Source organism: Ascaphus truei, chromosome 15 (genome assembly GCF_040206685.1).
Source record: "Ascaphus truei isolate aAscTru1 chromosome 15, aAscTru1.hap1, whole genome shotgun sequence".
Classification (NCBI taxonomy): domain Eukaryota; kingdom Metazoa; phylum Chordata; class Amphibia; order Anura; family Ascaphidae; genus Ascaphus; species Ascaphus truei.
In genome coordinates, this window is record NC_134497.1 from 44,848,921 (window position 1) to 44,873,652 (window position 24,732).

The window sequence follows — 24,732 nt, forward strand, 5'->3', positions numbered from 1 at the left end:
CCCTATAACTCCTCCTATTACCCCATATAACTCCTCCTATTGCCCCATATAACCCCTCCCTATAACTCCACCTATTACCCCAATTAACTCCTCCCTATAACTCCTATTGCCCCATATAACTGCTCCCTATAACTCCTCCTATTGCCCCATATAACTGCTCCCTATAACTCCTCCTATTGCCCCATATAACTGCTCCCTATAACTCCTCCTATTGCCCCATATAACCCCTCCCTAAAACTCCTATTGCTCCATATAACTGCTCTCTTTAACTGCTATTACTCCCTAAACTCCTCCCATTGCCCCATATAACCACACCCTATAACTCCTATTACCCCATATAACCGCTTATAACTCCTCCTATTACCTCATATAACCCCTCCTTATAACTCCTCCTATTACCTCATATAACCGCTCCCTATAACTCCTCCTATTACTCCATATAACCGCTCCCTATAACTCCTATTACTCCCTATAACTCCTCCTATTACTCCATATAACTCCTCCTATTGCTCCATATAACCGCTCCCTATAACTCCTCCTATTACTCCATATAACTCCTCCTATTACCCCTTATAACTCCTATTACCCCATATAACCTCTCCCTAAACTCCTCCCATTGCCCCATATAACCACATCCATAAACTCCTTCTATTGCTCCATATAACGCTCCCTATAACTCCTCCTATTACCTAATATAACCGCTCCCTATAACTCCTCCTATTACCTCATATAACCGCTCCCTTTAACTCCTATTGCTCCATATAACTGCACCCTAAAATGCCTATTACCGCATATAACCTCCCTATAACTCCTCCTATTGCTCCATGTAACCTCCCTATAACTCCTATTGCCCCATAAACTCCGTCTATTGCAATTTATAACCGCTCCATATAACTCCTATTGCCCCATATAACACCTCCATATAACTTCTATTGTTCCCTATAACTGCTGCTATTATGCCATATAACTGCTCACTTTAACTGCTATTATGCCATATACAGGCATACCCCGCATTAACATACGCAATGGGACCGGAGCATGTATGTAAAGCGAAAATGTACTTAAAGTGAAGCACTGCCTGTTTTCCACTTATCGATGCATGTACTGTACTGCAATCCTCATATACGTGCATAACTGATGTAAATAACGCATGTGTAACAGGCTCTATAGTCTCCCTGCTTGCGCACAGCTTCAGTACAGGTAGGGAGCCGGTATTGCTGTTCAGGACGTGCTGACAGGCGCATGCGTGAGCTGCCGTTTGCCTATTGAGCGATATGTACTTACTCGCGAGTGTACTTAAAGTGAGTGTCCTTAAACCGGGGTATGCCTGTAAGCTCTCCCTATAACTCCTTCTATTACCCCATATAACCTCTCCATATAGCTCATCCTATTGCTCCATATAACCTCTCCCTATAACACCAATTGCCTCATAACCCCTCCCTATAACTCCTCATATTGCCTCATATAACCCCTCTCTACAACATATATATATATACACACACACACACACACACACACACACACACACACACACACACACACACACACACACACACACACACACACACACACACACACACACACACACACACACACGTGTAGAGATATTTATAGCTTTAGATAATAATAATATACAGTACATATGCTGCATATATGTGTATGGAGTACATCCGCATGTAACAGGACGAGCCCCCCAGTGAAGCCCCTGCATGGCCCAGCCTGCTGCACACGTTTCCCCCACTGACAATCCCTGACATAAAAATAACCTCCCTGCGGAGAGACAAGGCTGGGAGTTTGCCTTTTGTGTCGGGCTGAGCGGCGGGGCCAATGGCACCGTGTGGATCGTGACACATGGGAATTTCTGACATTACTGCCCTCTGCCGTGACCTTCAGACACACAATAAAACCAGGGCTCCCACGTCCCCCGCCCCGCAGCCTCTCGGTCCTATAGGCAAGGTTGGTAACATGGTGTCTGTCTGCTTCTAACATATACTAACACCACCCCAAAAGCCGGGCTCCGGTCACGCTCGCACCCGCAGCCTAGATAAAGGCGGGGGGCCTTCATTTTAACCTCGCCGGTAACAATGCTCGCCTCTCCCTTTTTATGCTCCCGACTCCTTCACGCTTCCTGTCACTCCTGCCCTCCTTGTATATTTTTGGCTACGCTTCCTGCCGTCGTTCTGACTATACTTAGCGCGGTCCCCGAGTCACGCCGCGCGTTATTGGTAGGGTCAAGTCCTGTGGGGTTTGTGGGGGGTTAGGTATCACAGCGAAAGTGGCGCAATTCGGGGGCAAACGACAGCGCCCAATATGTACCAAAGAAAAAAGTCCTCCTGATTTCAGTGGGACGTTCTTATTCTGGGATATATACCGTGCAGTTATTTTACCCCACGTGTGGCTTCATTCATACGCGTTACGGCAATATGGGGTAATTGTGGGGCAACTTTCATGGTATCCTAGAAAAGAAATCCTATTGATTTAAATGGATTGTTCTCTTTGATGCTAACTATGCTTCGTCCCCCCCCCCCCGAATTGTGCAGCATTTCTCCTCCCCCGTGTGGGTCAGCTTTGGGGAGCGTTAATAGGGGGAGTTTTGCGGTGACGCTGGCGCCCATGCTGTACGCCTCCATCCTTAAGCGTCGGTTTATGGGAGCGGTTCCTCGGAGGAGGAAGTGAGAAATGGAGGTTGAAATCATGCTGGCTAGTCCGCTGCGGCTTCTCCGGGCGCAGGGGGTCCCGGAGCTGAAATGAATGGGGGGAGGGGGGATTAAAAGTAGGGTGCCTGCCCCTTTAATAGCAGTAACAAAGTGGAGAGGATTTTAATGGTTAATGATAAGAGAAATATTAGGAACTTTTTTGCTTCATTTTAAAGAGGCAATCCAAGCGGCACCTTACAAGACAATATATATTAATGCAGCTTTTATTGAAAACTAATTGCCTAAGCTGCCGGTCGATTCATTCTCCCGTGATCGATCAGCAAAGATCCTGCTTCCCAGGGGTTCACTTAATGGCGGCCTTTTAGTTTCAATCAATCCTTCAGTCAGTGTAACTCAGCAGCTACAATGTATTCTTATATCACTAAGGTAACATTATCTATTGTTACAGTTTGTAGCTCAAACTGCTGGGAATATTAGCAACACATTATCACAAGCAGGAAAGTGTTGCAAAGCTCTTGCACCGCTGGGGAGGTGGCTAAACCTGCTATAGAAATCAGAGGGTGCTCAGTGTATTAAACCTCATTAAAAATGGCTTTAAGAGTTGAATTTTAAAAAAAAATGCAGTAAGTATTCTTTAATGCTACAGAACTGATTTATATTTTATAAAACACATATGTAGGACATTGCATGAAGCGCACCTTTAACAACCCCAAAACAAGCAGAAAACGCAGCGATGCGCCCACCCCAGACTATGAGAAATCACCATTTTCCAATATTGGCAAGCAGCTCATTTTTCTGTAACAATGTTTTTTTTTAACGATTGCCTCTTTATTGGAATAATATTTATTTGTAAAATGACGCTGATCGGCACCCGCGTGACCATAATAGCGTTGGCGTTACAGCGTGGGGTTCTAGATGAGACATGGAACGTGCGTTTATAGGACAGGGACATTATTGAATGCTCATTCTCTGCACTTACGCCCTGCTGTGCCCCTATACGTGACCACACGTGTAGAAGATATTGCAGCTGGGTGTGAAGGGGCCTGAACGCAGATTCTGTTTGCTTAATGTTTCTGCGTCAGCATGTCAGCGCCACACAGTGATAGAAACCCACAAAGATGCGCGGTGTGTGTATGAAGGCTTCCTACAGGTGACGCAGAATGTGTTGTGTGACGTTATTTTTTACGCGTCCCGACATGTTAATCCAATCTGTGTTAAAGCAGAATGAGGCGTACAGTATATGTTATTTAGGACCAGTGCTGGTAAATATAAACGTGCAGTGTTGTGTTATTTATATGAGCCTCGCTGTATAAATAATCATTGTGTTACCTGTATACTGAGACCAGTGCTGGTAAATATAAACTTGCAGTGTTGTGTTATTTATATGAGCCTCGCTGTATAAATAATCATTGTGTTACCTGTATACTGAGACCAGTGCTGGTAAATATAAACGTGCAGTGTTGTGTTATTTATATGAGCCTCTCTGTATAAATAATCATTGTGTTACCTGTATACTGAGGCCAGTGCTGGTAAATATAAACGTGCAGTGTTGTGTTATTTATATGAGCCTCGCTGTATAAATAATCATTGTGTTACCTGTATACTGAGGCCAGTGCTGGTAAATATAAACGTGCAGTGTTGTGTTATTTATATGAGCCTCGCTGTATAAATAATCATTGTGTTACCTGTATACTGAGGCCAGTGCTGGTAAATATAAACGTGCAGTGTTGTGTTATTTATATGAGCCTCGCTGTATAAATAATCATTGTGTTACCTGTATACTGAGGCCAGTGCTGGTAAATATAAACGTGCAGTGTTGTGTTATTTATATGAGCCTCGCTGTATAAATAATCATTGTGTTACCTGTATACTGAGGCCAGTGCTGGTAAATATAAACGTGCAGTGTTGTGTTATTTATATGAGCCTCGCTGTATAAATAATCATTGTGTTACCTGTATACTGAGACCAGTGCTGGTTAATATAAACGTGCAGTGTTGTGTTATTTATATGAGCCTCGCTGTATAAATAATCATTGTGTTACCTGTATACTGAGGCCAGTGCTGGTAAATATAAACGTGCAGTGTTGTGTTATTTATATGAGCCTCGCTGTATAAATAATCATTGTGTTACCTGTATACTGAGACCAGTGCTGGTAAATATAAACGTGCAGTGTTGTGTTATTTATATGAGCCTCGCTGTATAAATAATCATTGTGTTACCTGTATACTGATACCAGTGCTGGTAAATATAAACGTGCAGTGTTGTGTTATTTATATGAGCCTCGCTGTATAAATAATCATTGTGTTACCTGTATACTGAGACCAGTGCTGGTAAATCTAAACGAGCAGTGTTGTGTTATTTATATGAGCCTCGCTGTATAAATAATCATTGTGTTACCTGTATACTGAGACCAGTGCTGGTAAATATAAACGTGCAGTGTTGTGTTATTTATATGAGCCTCGCTGTATAAATAATCATTGTGTTACCTGTATACTGAGACCAGTGCTGGTAAATATAAACGTGCAGTGTTGTGTTATTTATATGAGCCTCGCTGTATAAATAATCATTGTGTTACCTGTATACTGAGGCCAGTGCTGGTAAATATAAACGTGCAGTGTTGTGTTATTTATATGAGCCTCGCTGTATAAATAATCATTGTGTTACCTGTATACTGAGGCCAGTGCTGGTAAATATAAACGTGCAGTGTTGTGTTATTTATATGAGCCTCGCTGTATAAATAATCATTGTGTTACCTGTATACTGAGGCCAGTGCTGGTAAATATAAACGTGCAGTGTTGTGTTATTTATATGAGCCTCGCTGTATAAATAATCATTGTGTTACCTGTATACTGAGGCCAGTGCTGGTAAATATAAACGTGCAGTGTAGTGTTATTTATATGAGCCTCGCTGTATAAATAATCATTGTGTTACCTGTATACTGAGGCCAGTGCTGGTAAATATAAACGTGCAGTGTTGTGTTATTTATATGAGCCTCGCTGTATAAATAATCATTGTGTTACCTGTATACTGATACCAGTGCTGGTAAATATAAACGTGCAGTGTTGTGTTATTTATATGAGCCTCGCTGTATAAATAATCATTGTGTTACCTGTATACTGAGACCAGTGCTGGTAAATCTAAACGAGCAGTGTTGTGTTATTTATATGAGCCTCGCTGTATAAATAATCATTGTGTTACCTGTATACTGAGACCAGTGCTGGTAAATATAAACGTGCAGTGTTGTGTTATTTATATGAGCCTCGCTGTATAAATAATCATTGTGTTACCTGTATACTGAGACCAGTGCTGGTAAATATAAACGTGCAGTGTTGTGTTATTTATATGAGCCTCGCTGTATAAATAATCATTGTGTTACCTGTATACTGAGGCCAGTGCTGGTAAATATAAACGTGCAGTGTTGTGTTATTTATATGAGCCTCGCTGTATAAATAATCATTGTGTTACCTGTATACTGAGGCCAGTGCTGGTAAATATAAACGTGCAGTGTTGTGTTATTTATATGAGCCTCGCTGTATAAATAATCATTGTGTTACCTGTATACTGAGGCCAGTGCTGGTAAATATAAACGTGCAGTGTTGTGTTATTTATATGAGCCTCGCTGTATAAATAATCATTGTGTTACCTGTATACTGAGACCAGTGCTGGTAAATATAAACGTGCAGTATTGTGTTATTTATATGAGCCTCGCTGTATAAATAATCATTGTGTTACCTGTATACTGAGACCAGTGCTGGTAAATATAAACGTGCAGTGTTGTGTTATTTATATGAGCCTCGCTGTATAAATAATCATTGTGTTACCTGTATACTGATACCAGTGCTGGTAAATATAAACGTGCAGTGTTGTGTTATTTATATGAGCCTCGCTGTATAAATAATCATTGTGTTACCTGTATACTGAGGCCAGTGCTGGTAAATATAAACGTGCAGTGTTGTGTTATTTATATGAGCCTCGCTGTATAAATAATCATTGTGTTACCTGTATACTGATACCAGTGCTGGTAAATATAAACGTGCAGTGTTGTGTTATTTATATGAGCCTCGCTGTATAAATAATCATTGTGTTACCTGTATACTGAGACCAGTGCTGGTAAATATAAACGTGCAGTGTTGTGTTATTTATATGAGCCTCGCTGTATAAATAATCATTGTGTTACCTGTATACTGAGGCCAGTGCTGGTAAATATAAACGTGCAGTGTTGTGTTATTTATATGAGCCTCGCTGTATAAATAATCATTGTGTTACCTGTATACTGAGGCCAGTGCTGGTAAATATAAACGTGCAGTGTTGTGTTATTTATATGAGCCTCGCTGTATAAATAATCATTGTGTTACCTGTATACTGAGGCCAGTGCTGGTAAATATAAACGTGCAGTGTTGTGTTATTTATATGAGCCTCGCTGTATAAATAATCATTGTGTTACCTGTATACTGAGGCCAGTGCTGGTAAATATAAACGTGCAGTGTTGTGTTATTTATATGAGCCTCGCTGTATAAATAATCATTGTGTTACCTGTATACTGAGGCCAGTGCTGGTAAATATAAACGTGCAGTGTTGTGTTATTTATATGAGCCTCGCTGTATAAATAATCATTGTGTTACCTGTATACTGATACCAGTGCTGGTAAATATAAACGTGCAGTGTTGTGTTATTTATATGAGCCTCGCTGTATAAATAATCATTGTGTTACCTGTATACTGAGACCAGTGCTGGTAAATCTAAACGAGCAGTGTTGTGTTATTTATATGAGCCTCGCTGTATAAATAATCATTGTGTTACCTGTATACTGAGACCAGTGCTGGTAAATATAAACGTGCAGTGTTGTGTTATTTATATGAGCCTCGCTGTATAAATAATCATTGTGTTACCTGTATACTGAGACCAGTGCTGGTAAATATAAACGTGCAGTGTTGTGTTATTTATATGAGCCTCGCTGTATAAATAATCATTGTGTTACCTGTATACTGAGGCCAGTGCTGGTAAATATAAACGTGCAGTGTTGTGTTATTTATATGAGCCTCGCTGTATAAATAATCATTGTGTTACCTGTATACTGAGGCCAGTGCTGGTAAATATAAACGTGCAGTGTTGTGTTATTTATATGAGCCTCGCTGTATAAATAATCATTGTGTTACCTGTATACTGAGGCCAGTGCTGGTAAATATAAACGTGCAGTGTTGTGTTATTTATATGAGCCTCGCTGTATAAATAATCATTGTGTTACCTGTATACTGAGACCAGTGCTGGTAAATATAAACGTGCAGTATTGTGTTATTTATATGAGCCTCGCTGTATAAATAATCATTGTGTTACCTGTATACTGAGACCAGTGCTGGTAAATATAAACGTGCAGTGTTGTGTTATTTATATGAGCCTCGCTGTATAAATAATCATTGTGTTACCTGTATACTGATACCAGTGCTGGTAAATATAAACGTGCAGTGTTGTGTTATTTATATGAGCCTCGCTGTATAAATAATCATTGTGTTACCTGTATACTGAGGCCAGTGCTGGTAAATATAAACGTGCAGTGTTGTGTTATTTATATGAGCCTCGCTGTATAAATAATCATTGTGTTACCTGTATACTGATACCAGTGCTGGTAAATATAAACGTGCAGTGTTGTGTTATTTATATGAGCCTCGCTGTATAAATAATCATTGTGTTACCTGTATACTGAGACCAGTGCTGGTAAATATAAACGTGCAGTGTTGTGTTATTTATATGAGCCTCGCTGTATAAATAATCATTGTGTTACCTGTATACTGAGACCAGTGCTGGTAAATATAAACGTGCAGTGTTGTGTTATTTATATGAGCCTCGCTGTATAAATAATCATTGTGTTACCTGTATACTGAGGCCAGTGCTGGTAAATATAAACGTGCAGTGTTGTGTTATTTATATGAGCCTCGCTGTATAAATAATCATTGTGTTACCTGTATACTGAGACCAGTGCTGGTAAATATAAACGTGCAGTGTTGTGTTATTTATATGAGCCTCGCTGTATAAATAATCATTGTGTTACCTGTATACTGATACCAGTGCTGGTAAATATAAACGTGCAGTGTTGTGTTATTTATATGAGCCTCGCTGTATAAATAATCATTGTGTTACCTGTATACTGAGGCCAGTGCTGGTAAATATAAACGTGCAGTGTTGTGTTATTTATATGAGCCTCGCTGTATAAATAATCATTGTGTTACCTGTATACTGAGACCAGTGCTGGTAAATATAAACGTGCAGTGTTGTGTTATTTATATGAGCCTCGCTGTATAAATAATCATTGTGTTACCTGTATACTGAGGCCAGTGCTGGTAAATATAAACGAGCAGTGTTGTGTTATTTATATGAGCCTCGCTGTATAAATAATCATTGTGTTACCTGTATACTGAGACCAGTGCTGGTAAATATAAACGTGCAGTGTTGTGTTATTTATATGAGCCTCGCTGTATAAATAATCATTGTGTTACCTGTATACTGAGGCCAGTGCTGGTAAATATAAACGAGCAGTGTTGTGTTATTTATATGAGCCTCGCTGTATAAATAATCATTGTGTTACCTGTATACTGAGACCAGTGCTGGTAAATATAAACGTGCAGTGTTGTGTTATTTATATGAGCCTCGCTGTATAAATAATCATTGTGTTACCTGTATACTGAAACCAGTGCTGGTAAATATAAACGTGCAGTGTTGTGTTATTTATATGAGCCTCGCTGTATAAATAATCATTGTGTTACCTGTATACTGAGGCCAGTGCTGGTAAATATAAACGTGCAGTGTTGTGTTATTTATATGAGCCTCGCTGTATAAATAATCATTGTGTTACCTGTATACTGAGACCAGTGCTGGTAAATATAAACGTGCAGTGTTGTGTTATTTATATGAGCCTCGCTGTATAAATAATCATTGTGTTACCTGTATACTGAAACCAGTGCTGGTAAATATAAACGTGCAGTGTTGTGTTATTTATATGAGCCTCGCTGTATAAATAATCATTGTGTTACCTGTATACTGAGACCAGTGCTGGTAAATATAAACGTGCAGTGTTGTGTTATTTATATGAGCCTCGCTGTATAAATAATCATTGTGTTACCTGTATACTGAGGCCAGTGCTGGTAAATATAAACGTACAGTGTTGTGTTATTTATATGAGCCTCGCTGTATAAATAATCATTGTGTTACCTGTATACTGAGGCCAGTGCTGGTAAATATAAACGTGCAGTGTTGTGTTATTTATATGAGCCTCGCTGTATAAATCATCATTGTGTTACCTGTATACTGAGACCAGTGCTGGTAAATATAAACGTACAGTGTTGTGTTATTTATATGAGCCTCGCTGTATAAATAATCATTGTGTTACCTGTATACTGAGGCCAGTGCTGGTAAATATAAACGTGCAGTGTTGTGTTATTTATATGAGCCTCGCTGTATAAATAATCATTGTGTTACCTGTATACTGAGACCAGTGCTGGTAAATATAAACGTGCAGTGTTGTGTTATTTATATGAGCCCCGCTGTATAAATAATCATTGTGTTACCTGTATACTGAGGCCAGTGCTGGTAAATATAAACGTGCAGTGTTGTGTTATTTATATGAGCCTCGCTGTATAAATAATCATTGTGTTACCTGTATACTGAGGCCAGTGCTGGTAAATATAAACGTGCAGTGTTGTGTTATTTATATGAGCCACGCTGTATAAATAATCATTGTGTTACCTGTATACTGAGACCAGTGCTGGTAAATATAAACGTGCAGTGTTGTGTTATTTATATGAGCCTCGCTGTATAAATAATCATTGTGTTACCTGTATACTGAGACCAGTGCTGGTAAATATAAACGTGCAGTGTTGTGTTATTTATATGAGCCTCGCTGTATAAATAATCATTGTGTTACCTGTATACTGAGACCAGTGCTGGTAAATATAAACGTGCAGTGTTGTGTTATTTATATGAGCCTCGCTGTATAAATAATCATTGTGTTACCTGTATACTGAGGCCAGTGCTGGTAAATATAAACGTGCAGTGTTGTGTTATTTATATGAGCCTCGCTGTATAAATAATCATTGTGTTACCTGTATACTGAGACCAGTGCTGGTAAATATAAACGTGCAGTGTTGTGTTATTTATATGAGCCTCGCTGTATAAATAATCATTGTGTTACCTGTATACTGAGACCAGTGCTGGTAAATATAAACGTGCAGTGTTGTGTTATTTATATGTGCCTCGCTGTATAAATAATCATTGTGTTACCTGTATACTGAGACCAGTGCTGGTAAATATAAACGTGCAGTGTTGTGTTATTTATGTGAGCCTCGCTGTATAAATAATCATTGTGTTACCTGTATACTGAGGCCAGTGCTGGTAAATATAAACGTGCAGTGTTGTGTTATTTATATGTGCCTCGCTGTATAAATAATCATTGTGTTACCTGTATACTGAGACCAGTGCTGGTAAATATAAACGTGCAGTGTTGTGTTATTTATGTGAGCCTCGCTGTATAAATAATCATTGTGTTACCTGTATACTGAAACCAGTGCTGGTAAATATAAACGTGCAGTGTTGTGTTATTTATATGAGCCTCGCTGTATAAATAATCATTGTGTTACCTGTATACTGAGGCCAGTGCTGGTAAATATAAACGTGCAGTGTTGTGTTATTTATATGAGCCTCGCTGTATAAATAATCATTGTGTTACCTGTATACTGAGACCAGTGCTGGTAAATATAAACGTGCAGTGTTGTGTTATTTATATGAGCCTCGCTGTATAAATAATCATTGTGTTACCTGTATACTGAGACCAGTGCTGGTAAATATAAACGTGCAGTGTTGTGTTATTTATATGTGCCTCGCTGTATAAATAATCATTGTGTTACCTGTATACTGAGACCAGTGCTGGTAAATATAAACGTGCAGTGTTGTGTTATTTATGTGAGCCTCGCTGTATAAATAATCATTGTGTTACCTGTATACTGAGGCCAGTGCTGGTAAATATAAACGTGCAGTGTTGTGTTATTTATATGTGCCTCGCTGTATAAATAATCATTGTGTTACCTGTATACTGAGACCAGTGCTGGTAAATATAAACGTGCAGTGTTGTGTTATTTATGTGAGCCTCGCTGTATAAATAATCATTGTGTTACCTGTATACTGAAACCAGTGCTGGTAAATATAAACGTGCAGTGTTGTGTTATTTATATGTGCCTCGCTGTATAAATAATCATTGTGTTACCTGTATACTGAGGCCAGTGCTGGTAAATATAAACGTGCAGTGTTGTGTTATTTATGTGAGCCTCGCTGTATAAATAATCATTGTGTTACCTGTATACTGAAACCAGTGCTGGTAAATATAAACGTGCAGTGTTGTGTTATTTATATGTGCCTCGCTGTATAAATAATCATTGTGTTACCTGTATACTGAGGCCAGTGCTGGTAAATATAAACGTGCAGTGTTGTGTTATTTATATGAGCCTCGCTGTATAAATAATCATTGTGTTACCTGTATACTGAGACCAGTGCTGGTAAATATAAACGTGCAGTGTTGTGTTATTTATATGAGCCTCGCTGTATAAATAATCATTGTGTTACCTGTATACTGAGGCCAGTGCTGGTAAATATAAACGTGCAGTGTTGTGTTATTTATATGAGCCTCGCTGTATAAATAATCATTGTGTTACCTGTATACTGAGACCAGTGCTGGTAAATATAAACGTGCAGTGTTGTGTTATTTATATGAGCCCCGCTGTATAAATAATCATTGTGTTACCTGTATACTGAAACCAGTGCTGGTAAATATAAACGAGCAGTGTTGTGTTATTTATATGAGCCTCGCTGTATAAATAATCATTGTGTTACCTGTATACTGAGGCCAGTGCTGGTAAATATAAACGTGCAGCGTTGTGTTATTTATATGAGCCTCGCTGTATAAATAATCATTGTGTTACCTGTATACTGAGACCAGTGCTGGTAAATATATACGTGCAGTGTTGTGTTATTTATATGAGCCTCGCTGTATAAATAATCATTGTGTTACCTGTATACTGAGGCCAGTGCTGGTAAATATAAACGTGCAGTGTTGTGTTATTTATATGAGCCACGCTGTATAAATAATCATTGTGTTACCTGTATACTGAGACCAGTGCTGGTAAATATAAACTTGCAGTGTTGTGTTATTTATATGAGCCTCGCTGTATAAATAATCATTGTGTTACCTGTATACTGAGGCCAGTGCTGGTAAATATAAACGTGCAGTGTTGTGTTATTTATATGAGCCTCGCTGTATAAATAATCATTGTGTTACCTGTATACTGAGGCCAGTGCTGGTAAATATAAACGTGCAGTGTTGTGTTATTTATATGAGCCTCGCTGTATAAATAATCATTGTGTTACCTGTATACTGAGACCAGTGCTGGTAAATATAAACGTGCAGTGTTGTGTTATTTATATGAGCCTCGCTGTATAAATAATCATTGTGTTACCTGTATACTGAGGCCAGTGCTGGTAAATATAAACGTGCAGTGTTGTGTTATTTATATGAGCCTCGCTGTATAAATAATCATTGTGTTACCTGTATACTGAGACCAGTGCTGGTAAATATAAACGTGCAGTGTTGTGTTATTTATATGAGCCTCGCTGTATAAATAATCATTGTGTTACCTGTATACTGAGACCAGTGCTGGTAAATATAAACGTGCAGTGTTGTGTTATTTATATGAGCCTCGCTGTATAAATAATCATTGTGTTACCTGTATACTGAGACCAGTGCTGGTAAATATAAACGTGCAGTGTTGTGTTATTTATATGAGCCTCGCTGTATAAATAATCATTGTGTTACCTGTATACTGAGGCCAGTGCTGGTAAATATAAACGTGCAGTGTTGTGTTATTTATATGAGCCTCGCTGTATATATAATCATTGTGTTACCTGTATACTGAGACCAGTGCTGGTAAATATAAACGTGCAGTGTTGTGTTATTTATATGAGCCTCGCTGTATAAATAATCATTGTGTTACCTGTATACTGAGACCAGTGCTGGTAAATATAAACGTGCAGTGTTGTGTTATTTATATGAGCCTCGCTGTATAAATAATCATTGTGTTACCTGTATACTGAGGCCAGTGCTGGTAAATATAAACGTGCAGTGTTGTGTTATTTATATGAGCCTCGCTGTATATATAATCATTGTGTTACCTGTATACTGAGACCAGTGCTGGTAAATATAAACGTGCAGTGTTGTGTTATTTATATGAGCCTCGCTGTATAAATAATCATTGTGTTACCTGTATACTGAGACCAGTGCTGGTAAATATAAACGTGCAGTGTTGTGTTATTTATGTGAGCCTCGCTGTATAAATAATCATTGTGTTACCTGTATACTGAGGCCAGTGCTGGTAAATATAAACGTGCAGTGTTGTGTTATTTATATGAGCCTCGCTGTATATATAATCATTGTGTTACCTGTATACTGAGACCAGTGCTGCTTTACATCCGTTTTTGGGTTGGCACAGAGCAGTGGGCGGCCATCTCCAGTCCTCAAGGGCCACCAACAGGCCAGGTTTTTCGGATATCCCTGCTTCAACACAGGTGGTGCAGTATACGATGGAGCCACTGATTGAGCCACCTGTGCTGAAGCGGGGATCTCCCTAATACCTGGGCTGTTGGTGGCCCTTGAAGGCTGCAGTTGGCCGCTCCTGACACAGAGCCACTTACCTGGGAGCTGAAGCGATGAGGAATACTTGTCGGTTTTACGCCATGTTGGCGGCCGATCTTGACGCATTTTCTCCTTTTCTTTTGACGCACAGAAACAATCTTTTGTTTTTTTTTAGTACGTCCCATTTACGTCTGCGCGCCGCGCGTCGGCCATTTCTGTGCGCCAGAACAAGTGGGAAAACGCATTGTTTGCTGCTGACGGCGCAGTTGGAGAAATGGCGGGCGACTGCACAGGCGCACATGGGCGCAATTTCAAATGAGATTTCCCTTTGAAACGTTTAGTCCAGGGGCGACCAGCTCCAGTCCTCGAGGGCCACCAACAGGTCAGGTTTTCTGGATATCCCTGCTTGAGCCACCTGTGCTGACCTGCAATGAATATATAACTAGCACACTGAAATTCCCCGGCGCTGCTCGGTAATTCTAAGGCTGGGGCCATAGAGGGGTTGTCAGTGCTGGACCGCGCTGACGCTGAGGCTCGCCTGCTGAAATCTGCGCGATTTCATGCCCATGCAGGCGAGCCAGCGGGCGCGATCGGGAGGCGGGGGTAACTGAAGGAGGCGGGACAGTGATGTCGCTGGGCCAATCGCCCGCGACGCACCGACGTCAACGTCATGGCGCCGACGTCACGACGCCGTGACGTTGACGCTGCTCCTCGCTGATTGGAGGTTTTCAGCCGACAGCGCTCTGAAAAACAGCTTGGCTGTCGGCTGAAAATCCCAGCGCCTCAGCACGCCTGCGGACGCTCGCGTGAGCCCCCTCTCAAGGCATCCTCATTGAGCATGCAGGGGCTCAGCGCGGAGCGTCAGCACAGCTCAGCGCGGCCTGTCCTTCTATGGACTCGGCCTGAGAAAGCACAAAATATTGCGATTTCTAAATAGATCATTCATTTTTTTAGTTTAGTTTTAGAAAAAAAATGTACGTACATTATTTTTATTGTAATGCTGTCGGGTAAACTATATTTTTGTTTTTTCCGTCAGGCGCTAAAACATACACATTTTTCCAGTTCCCGCTCTGGAGAATCCAACATAAAGTTACCAATGTGCAAAACATGGGCTTTCTAACTTCAGCCCAGCTACTCACAGCCCTGCCCAATTTTGTTACAATCTGCAGGTTTGAACGGTTCAGTCCGCCATCTTGATTCAAAATGGCTCCCAATTGTATCCAAAACCCTGCTTGATCTCAGGAGCCATCAGGCAAAATGTGGTTACGATATCATAAAGAGGCGTCCAAATGCAGCGCAGACAGACAGACAGACAAACTACGGTGCACAATATATGGTAGATAAGAGGGTCATGAACGCTGTGGTTTTAAGACTAGGGTTGAAAGGAAACGACACTGCTTGGTGTACATTCCTTTGCAAGCCTAAGGATTATGTTACCCCTTAAGGATATTATAAAACATAGCTGTCAAGGATCTGAGGACTCACGGAGGGAGATTTGTGTGGCTTGGTTTAAAAATAAAAATTACATTCAAATGATTTGAATCCACTATATGTGCTGGAAAGCTGCCTGTCTGTTCGCTGCATTTGGACACCTCTTAGGATGTGGTAGCCACATTTTGCATGCTGGTTCCTCAGATCAAGGAGCGGGTTTTTGTCTATGTTTGGCTACAATTGGATACATTCTATTTTTAATTCAATGAGCTATTACCATTTGTCTGACCAGCACGTCAGCCACCGGGCGGTATACCTGGTAGCGCAAAGGAGCAGGGACCGCTCTGCGTATGTGCTGTACAAGACATTGAGATAGATAGGCTATGTAGCTGGCACGTGACAGCATCATGCACATAGCCTGGTGGCAGATAAGACGAGTCAGATCGCTATAAAGATTACACAGAAAGCAGACGAAGAAAGAGGAAGTCAGTTGGCCCGTGAGCAGAAAGCAAGAATGCCGGAGAAGGAGAGCGAGGCGGGAAGAATGGGCTGCATCATAAAGTATGAAAGGAAAGTGATGGGAGGGAGAGAGAAGAGGGGGGAGAAAGATGAGGGGAAGGGGAGAGATGAGGGGAAGAGGAGGGAGGGGAAGGAGAGAGATTAGGGGAAGGAGACAGGAGGCGAAGGAGAGAGGTGAGGGGAAGGAGAGATGAGGGGAAGGCGAGAGAGGAGGGGAAGGCGAGATAGGATGGGGAGGAGAGAGGAGGGGGAGGAGAGAGATGAGGGGAAGGGGAGAGATGAGGGGAAGGGGAGAGAGGAGGGAGTGGAAGGAGAGAGATTAGGGGAAGGAGACAGGAGGAGAAGGAGAGAGATGACGGGAAGGCGAGAGAGGAGGGGGAGGAGAGAGGAGGGGAAGGGGAGAGATGAGGGGAAGGAGACAGAGGAGGGGAAGGAGACAGGAGGGGAAGGAGAAAGAGAAGGGGAAGGAGAGAGAGGAGGGTGGAGAGATGAGGTGAAGGAGACAGGAGCAGAAGGGGAGAGAGGAGGGGAAGGGGAGAGATAAGGGGGAGAGAGGAGGGGAAGGGGCGAGATGAGGGGAAGGAGAGAGATACATCTGCTTGTACTTTCAGCTGGTGTTGAATATTTGACTTGAGTTAGAAGTTACATCCCTGAGACCAGTGCTGCTATGTGGCTTCACAATGGTGTGGCAAAGCAAAGCTATGTTATACGCTAATGCATACACCTCTTAGGCCCAAATCTCAGGAGCTCCGTTAAGTGATATCTTTATGTTAACCCACGCTAACGTCATGTTAAGCCTAAACGCGGTTCTTCAAAGGACATGAACACACGTTAAGCCATGTTTCTCCCTGTAGGCGGACGCTCACAGAGGTATGCAAGGGAGTCTGGTTATAGTGAAATTAAATAAGGCTTTTTATTGCGCCTGTTTCCTTAACATCAGGAAACCATCCAAACAAGGGGTAAACAAAGCTTCTATTCACTTGGGAGTATTTCTAGTGAAATACTACTGTATGCAATCCACAACTCCCTTTAGATAAGCATGTCTCCCAGCCCCAAACATATAGCATGAAAATAAGCAGATGTATAAAGTCTCATAAATGAAAGTCTTATCTGTTCCTTGTGGTTTGGAGGGAAAATCTTCTCTGTTCCTGCGTTGCTACCTTTCCTCAGGTTTTGTCAGCATTCAGGTTTAGAAGTTTCCCCTGTGTCTTGAAAGCAGCTCTGCTGTTTCGTCTGGCAGGGCTCAAGACTGCTTGTCTCCAAGTTCAGCTCAGGTGTGAGCTTAGGAGTCTCTCTTCCTGTCTCAAAAGACAAGCTTTTCTAAGCAATCTAATCAGGCAGGTGGTGTTTGTTAATTGACTACCAGCAGTTAACCACCACACTGCTGGATTAGAGGCACATTACCTGAACAGGGATAACTCCCCTGTTACACTCCCGTTAACAGCATCACAGTCACTATAACGCCCGTGTTAACGACATGCACAGTCTTTGCAAATGAGGTGTTATCATAACATTGCGTATGCACTAAAGGTTGTGATGGGGACTCCTCTCTTTCTCAACATGAGGTGACCTATATCACGTTATAGGGCCTGGATGGGAGTAACACTAAGACATACTTACCATCACGTTATTGGAAGTTATAGGGCCTGGATGGGAGTAACACTAAGACATACTTACTGTCACGTTATTGGAAGTTGTAGGCCCTGGATGGGAGTAACACTAAGACATACTTACCGTCACGTTATTGGGAGTTATAGGGCCTTGATGGGAGTAACACTAAGACATACTTACCGTCACGTTATTGGAAGATAACCCAATGTTCTGCTACAGTAATGTGACATTAACCCTATGCTAATGAGATGTAGTATGGACAGTGTTTTTGCATACAATTACCTTTTAGGATACGCGTCAACCTCAGGGAACATAACGTCAATTCCTGTTTTAGGTTATGAGCCTCGATTTAACAGAGCTTAGTGGATCTGGCCCTTAATATCAAAGCTGAAAATACACCATTTAGGCCTGGAAGGTCCTAATGTCTTTACCACCCTCTCGCCTAATGCACTTACTCTGCTACTTACTGATACCTTGTACGTAACGATCCCACTGTTCCACTTACACTGTATACGCCTGATCGCTGGTCTTCCATTAATGTCCCTCTGTAAATGAGATTATTATACAGATGTATCAGGTGTTATTACTCCCATTACCATGCCCAGTATGTGTTGCAAACTTGGTTGGCTCCACAATGGATTTAGGGTCATATTTATTAGGTGGGGCTATGCTATAAGACACCTTCAGTACTAGAAAACATCTTACATCCCATTCAAGTCAATGGGCTGTACTGTAGGTGTCTTTTGACAACAGGAAATGTTTAATGCAGGGGTGGGCAGCTCCAGTCCTCAAGGGCCAACAACTGGTCAGGTTTTCATGATATCCCTGCTTCAGCACAGATGGCTCAATCAGTGGCGGACTGAGTCATTGATTGAGCCACCTGTGCTGGAGCAGGTATATCCTAAAAACCTGGCCTGTTGGTGGTGGCCCTAGATGGCTGGAGTTGGCCACCCCTGCATTAATGGCCTAGAGCCACTTAGTAACTATGGATGATCTAAGGATGTGATAGTTGATGCTTTCTGAACTCCCTCTGCTGTTTGTGTTTTTTTCCAGGGGTCCGGAGCTTCCTCTGTATTTCTCTCTTCGCTGCTGGCCTTGTCTCCATTGAGAAGCCACCATGTCCTCCCTCCAGGATATGACAGAGTTTGGAGAGGCCGCCACCTTCCTGCGGAAGAGTAACAGTGAGCTCATGAAGCTGCAGACCATTCCATTTGATGGTAAGATTGTCCACTCAATGGCCTGTATTCAGTGTGCTATGAAGGTGTCTTCTCTATGGCGGGAAAGCCAGTCGGGGTTACAAAGTTTTCGATATAATACGGAGATAGCTTCACAGAACATTGAATAGGAACCATGGCATCACCCTACAGAAAAGTACTTCAATACTCATGTTATCACTTAGTTATGGAAGCTGTGTTCCAACATGATACTTTGGACCACAGCATTTGCAATCTCCCTCCATGTCATCAAGAGATTGAGTCCAGTCCTGGAACTGCAAGTCCCATTTTATCAGAAAGACTCCAGTGCCTTAGAAACCTAGCCACAGATACACAGAGCTCCGCCACAGATACACAGAGCTCCGCCACAGATACACAGAGCTCCGCCACAGATACACAGAGCTCCGCCACAGATACACAGAGCTCCGCCGCAGATACACAGAGCTCCGCCACAGATACACAGAGCTCCGCCGCAGATACACAGAGCGCCGCCACAGATACACAGAGCTGCGCCACAGATACACAGAGCTCCGCCTCAGATACACAGAGCTCCGCCACAGATACACAGAGCTCCGTCACAGATACACAGAGCTAGATAGAGGATAAAGGGCCTGGGTGGGAGTAACACTAAGACATACTTACTGTCACGTTATTGAAAGTTATAGGGTCTGGATGGGAGTAACACTAAGACATAATTACCGTCTTGTTATTGGAAGTTATAGGGTCTGGATGGGAGTAACACTAAGGCAAACTTACTGTCACGTTATGGGAAGTTATAGGGGCTGGATGGGAGTAACACTAAGACATACTTACCGTCACGTTATTGGAAGTTATAGGGCCTGGATGGGAGTAACACTAAGACATACTTACCGTCACGTTATTGGAAGTTATAGGGCCTGGATGGGAGTAACACTAAGACATACTTACCATCACGTTATTGGGAGTTACAGGCTCTGGATGGGAGTAACACTAAGACATACTTACTGCCACATTATTAGGCTCTGGATGGGAGTAACACTAAGGCATACTTACTGTCACGTTATGGGAAGTTATAGGGCCTGGATGGGAGTAACACTAAGACATACTTATCGTCACGTTATTGGAAGTTATAGGGTCTGGATGGGAGTAACACTAAGACATACTTACCATCACGTTATTGGGAGTTACAGGCTCTGGATGGGAGTAACACTAAGACATACTTACTGCCACATTATTAGGCTCTGGATGGGAGTAACACTAAGGCATACTTACTGTCACGTTATGGGAAGTTATAGGGTCTGGATGGGAGTAACACTAAGACATACTTACCGTCACGTTATTGGGAGTTATAGGCTCTGGATGGGAGTAACACTAAGACATACTTACTGTCACGTTATTGGGAGTTATAGGGCCTGGATGGGAGTAACACTAAGACATACTTACCGTCACGTTATTGGGAGTTATAGGCTCTGGATGGGAGTAACACTAAGACATACTTACCGTCACGTTATTGGGAGTTATAGGGCCTGGATGGGAGTAACACTAAGACATACTTACCGTCACGTTATTGGGAGTTATAGGCTCTGGATGGGAGTAACACTAAGACATACTTACCGTCACGTTATTGGGAGTTACAGGCTCTGGATGGGAGTAACACTAAGACATAATTACTGTGAAGAAAACCGGGTACTCAGGGGAAAAAAAAATGTTTTCGGGCTGGTTACAGGGCCGTGTAGCATTGAATTACCTGTAGCCGGCAGCGGAGGGTGAGGAAGACCACGGCGACATCGTGGGAGCAGCGGCAGACATCCTGGTGGCGGTGGTAGTATAGTGTCCGGTGCGCGGGAACGACAGGAGGGACCCTTAGCCCTCCCACAACTATGGAGCAAAAAAGGGTGATGTTCCCAGCACCCCATGTGAATAAATTGAAAAAACACTAGAATATGCCAAAATATATCAATTGTATTGAATTGAAAATACACTGTGTACAGTATATAATCTGGAGGACGCTACAACTCTCCGCAGGGAAATCTATGCGTACAAACAGGCAGGTTTTGTGGAAACTTGATACTGCTGATTTCTCTCTCTAAGATTCAGATTCCCTTTAGGGTTAGCCACATGTAAAGAAGCATTGCTTATTTGTCTGCTTCTGATTCCTATTTACTGTATCTGCACTAGGCTGCTTCTTTAATCATTGTGATCGTGTGACTTACCTATGTTAGTACACCGGGGTTTCCTAGTTTGCATTTAGCAGGCATTGATCTGATTACTGGCAGTGGTAGTGTAAGCCTGTGTGAATACACTGACGTGATTAGTTAGTGCTTCTCTATTTTGTTTTCCCTACATATGGAAGTGCAAGTTTATGTTGTTCTGGGAGATGTTTGTGGGCTGGTATGAAGGGAAGTACCGCAGGTTCCTATTTTTAGGGATCTGTGGGCACGGGCCTGAGGAAAGGGCAGGAAGCCCGGAACGTGTCAGGTTTTCTCTCGCAGCGCTTTGTGAGCGGTTTCTTTGTCTGACCTAATAAAAAGCGCCAATTATTAAATCCGGATCCAGCCACCGTCGTCCTTTTTTCTTCGGTTCAACAAGCTGTGCACTGTTAGCAACTCTCTCTATGGGATATGGTCTCTCCTCCAGATTATATACTGTACTGTATACTGTGTATTTCTATTTCAATACAATTGATATATTTTGGCATATTCCAGTGTTTTTTAATTTATTCACATTGAGTGTTGGGAACATCACCCTTTTTTGCTCAGGACCAGCTCCTCCCCGGCTTTCCAATAGTAACGCTCCTGAGCAAAAAAGGCTGATGTTCCCAACACTCAATGTGAATAAACTGAAAAAACACTGGAATATGCCAAAATATATCAATTCCCCGGCTCCCACCGGCATCAGCTGTGATGTGATCCGCAGCACCACCGGCTCAACAAGGACGTCCTCGGCGATAAAATAAATAAAAGACAATATTCAATAGAGAATCTTTCTACTCCACCTCCTCTCCAGTTGTGGAAAAAAATAAATAAATACTAACTAGGGGGACGGTGACAGAGACAGACGTCAACCACTTTAGATCTATCCAAAACCTTCCAACTGCCAGTAAACCTCCCCGGCCTTTTGGTCTGCAGCTCCCTGCAGACCGGGGAATCGGCTGCACGCGCCGGCAGTCTCGCGGGTGCGCGTGCAGCGGAGGTGCTGGGGCCTCAGCCTTAGCATTGGCCATAGAAGACAAGGAATGGACTGACATGGAGTCACGCGCCAGTATTTTAGTAATCATGCAAAAAATCTTCAGTATCACTGGCGCCCACCTCGTTACACGTAGGTTCTTAAAGTATTCCTATTTTTAAGCCCTGCCTTCTAATAGGGGAAATGTGTAATGTGGCTCTCCAAACATCAGCCAGCAAAGGAGAGCGAGGGGGTACGATACGTTTTATTGGACCATCAAGCAGTTGATATGGTCCAAGCTTTCGAACCTCTCAGGGTCCTTCATCGGGTTACTTTGCTACAGCATGGAAGAAAGGAACAACATGGCTATCCACCCTTCTTTGTAAAAATCAGACGTGTCTTAATGATCCTGCCATTCATTGGCTCATGCCGGCGGCCATGGTAACTTCCCAGAAGGAAGGAGTTAGGACCGGTATGTCGCAGTGTGACGGCACTGAGAGGCTGACGAGAGCAAGGCTCTTTCTCTTTCAGTTATTTATGGCATAGATATCATATTCAAATTGTATTTTTAAACAACCCTCTTTGATCTTTAACTCATCTCAGTGTTTAGTTCAAATAAGACGTGCCTTCAAATCCAGGACTAATTATCCATGCAATAACCAGCGCCACGGTTCTGCAATGACCGTTATAATCTGCCATGTTTCAGGTAAGAAGAAGGCCTGGGTTCCCGATGACAAGGAAGCTTACATCGAGGTGGAGATAAAGGATTCTGCTGATGGCAAAGTCACCGTGGAAACCAAAGATAAAAAGGTAAATACATATATATTGTCTTCATTCCTTAAGATAATTGTTCCTTCATATGGAATATACATATGTACAGTTCCCTTTATGGAAACTTCCTTTAACTTCTATAACTCCCCCCCTAACTGCTCCTATAACCGCTCCCTATATCTCGTCCCCTAACTGCTCCCTATAACTCCTTCCTTAACTGCTCCTATAACCGCTCCCTATAACTCGTCCCCTAACTGCTCCCTATAACTCCTCCCTTAACTGCTCCTATAACCGCTCCCTATAACTCATCCCCTAACTGCTCCCTATAACTCCTCCCCTAACTGCTCCTATAACCGCTCCCTATAACTCCTCCCCTAACTGCTCCCTATAACTCCTCCCCTAACTGCTCCTATAACCGCTCCATATAACTCTTCGCCTAACTGCTCCCTATAACTCCCCCCCTAACTGCTCTGTTATTTTGCCCTATAAACCTAACTGCTCCAATAACCTCTCCCTATAACTCATCCCCTATCTGCTTCTATAACCGCTCCCTATAACTGCTCCCTATAGCTCCTCCCCTAACTGCTCCTATACCCGCTCCCTATAACTCCTTCCCTAACTGCTCCTATAACCTCTCCCTATAACTCCTCCCCTAACTCCTCCCCTAACTGCTCCTATAACTCCTCCCCTAACCGCTCCCTATAATTCCTCCTCTAATTGCTCCTGTACCCGCTCCCTATAACTGCTCCTATAACCGCTCCCTATAACTGCTCCTATAACCGCTCCCTATAACTCCTCCCCTAACCGCTCCCTATAACTCCTCCTCTAATTGCTCCTGTAACCGCTCCCTATAACTGCTCCCCTAACTGCTCCTATAACCGCTTCCTATAACTCCTCCCCTAACCGCTCCCTATAACTCCTCCTCTAATTGCTCCTGTAACCGCTCCCTATAACTGCTCCCCTAACTGCTCCTATAACCGCTTCCTATAACTCCTCCCCTAACCGCTCCCTATAACTCCTCCTCTAATTGCTCCTGTACCCGCTCCCTATAACTCCTCCCCTAACCGCTCCTATATCAGTGTGTCTGTATATGTGTGTGAGTTTGTGCAGTGGATAATGAGTAGCGGGTGCTGGCATGCATCCTTATCGCATTGGGTATGTAATAAATCCTGTAGCCCCACAGCTGAGGTTTTGCTTGTTTTCTGCAGACTCGCACTGTGAAGGAGGACGACATTCAGCCGATGAACCCTCCAAAGTTTGACATGATTGAAGACATGGCCATGCTGACCCACCTCAACGAGGCATCGGTCCTCTCTAACATGAGACGCCGCTACGCCAACTGGATGATCTACGTAAGAGACCACGGCTGAGCCGGAAAGCTGACCTTCTGCTCTTTGCAGGGTTGCAAAAGCTTCAATGGGCAATCCATTTGCCTTACTAAAGTTCATGCCACCATATTCCTGCAGGCCAGGGGTGGACAACTCCAGTCCTCAAAGGCCACCAACAGGTCAGGGTTTGAGGATATGCCTACTTCAGCGCAGGTGGCTCACTGAGCCACTGATTGGGCCACCTGTGCTTAAGCAGGGATATCCTGAAAGCCTGACCTGTTGGTGGCCCATGAGGACTGGAGTTGGCCAATGGTTTAGCCACCTGTGCTGAAGCAGGGATATCCTGAAAGCCTAACCTGTTGGTGGCCCATGAGGACTGGAGTTGGCCA

At 42.6% G+C, this 24,732-nt stretch overlaps 1 protein-coding gene across 1 annotated transcript in view; it reads left to right on the top strand.

Annotated features, from left to right (window-relative positions):
• Window positions 1-1,852: 1,852 nt before the first annotated feature.
• MYH7B (myosin heavy chain 7B) overlaps window positions 1,853-24,732 on the top strand; it is a 101,265-nt gene continuing 78,385 nt past the window's right edge. The window contains exons 1-4 of the mRNA XM_075572478.1: window positions 1,853-1,956; window positions 18,940-19,103; window positions 22,951-23,054; window positions 24,224-24,367. Of these exons, the coding sequence (XP_075428593.1) occupies window positions 19,004-19,103; window positions 22,951-23,054; window positions 24,224-24,367 (348 nt within the window). The 5' untranslated portion in view covers window positions 1,853-1,956; window positions 18,940-19,003. The remainder of the gene's footprint in view (window positions 1,957-18,939; window positions 19,104-22,950; window positions 23,055-24,223; window positions 24,368-24,732) is intronic.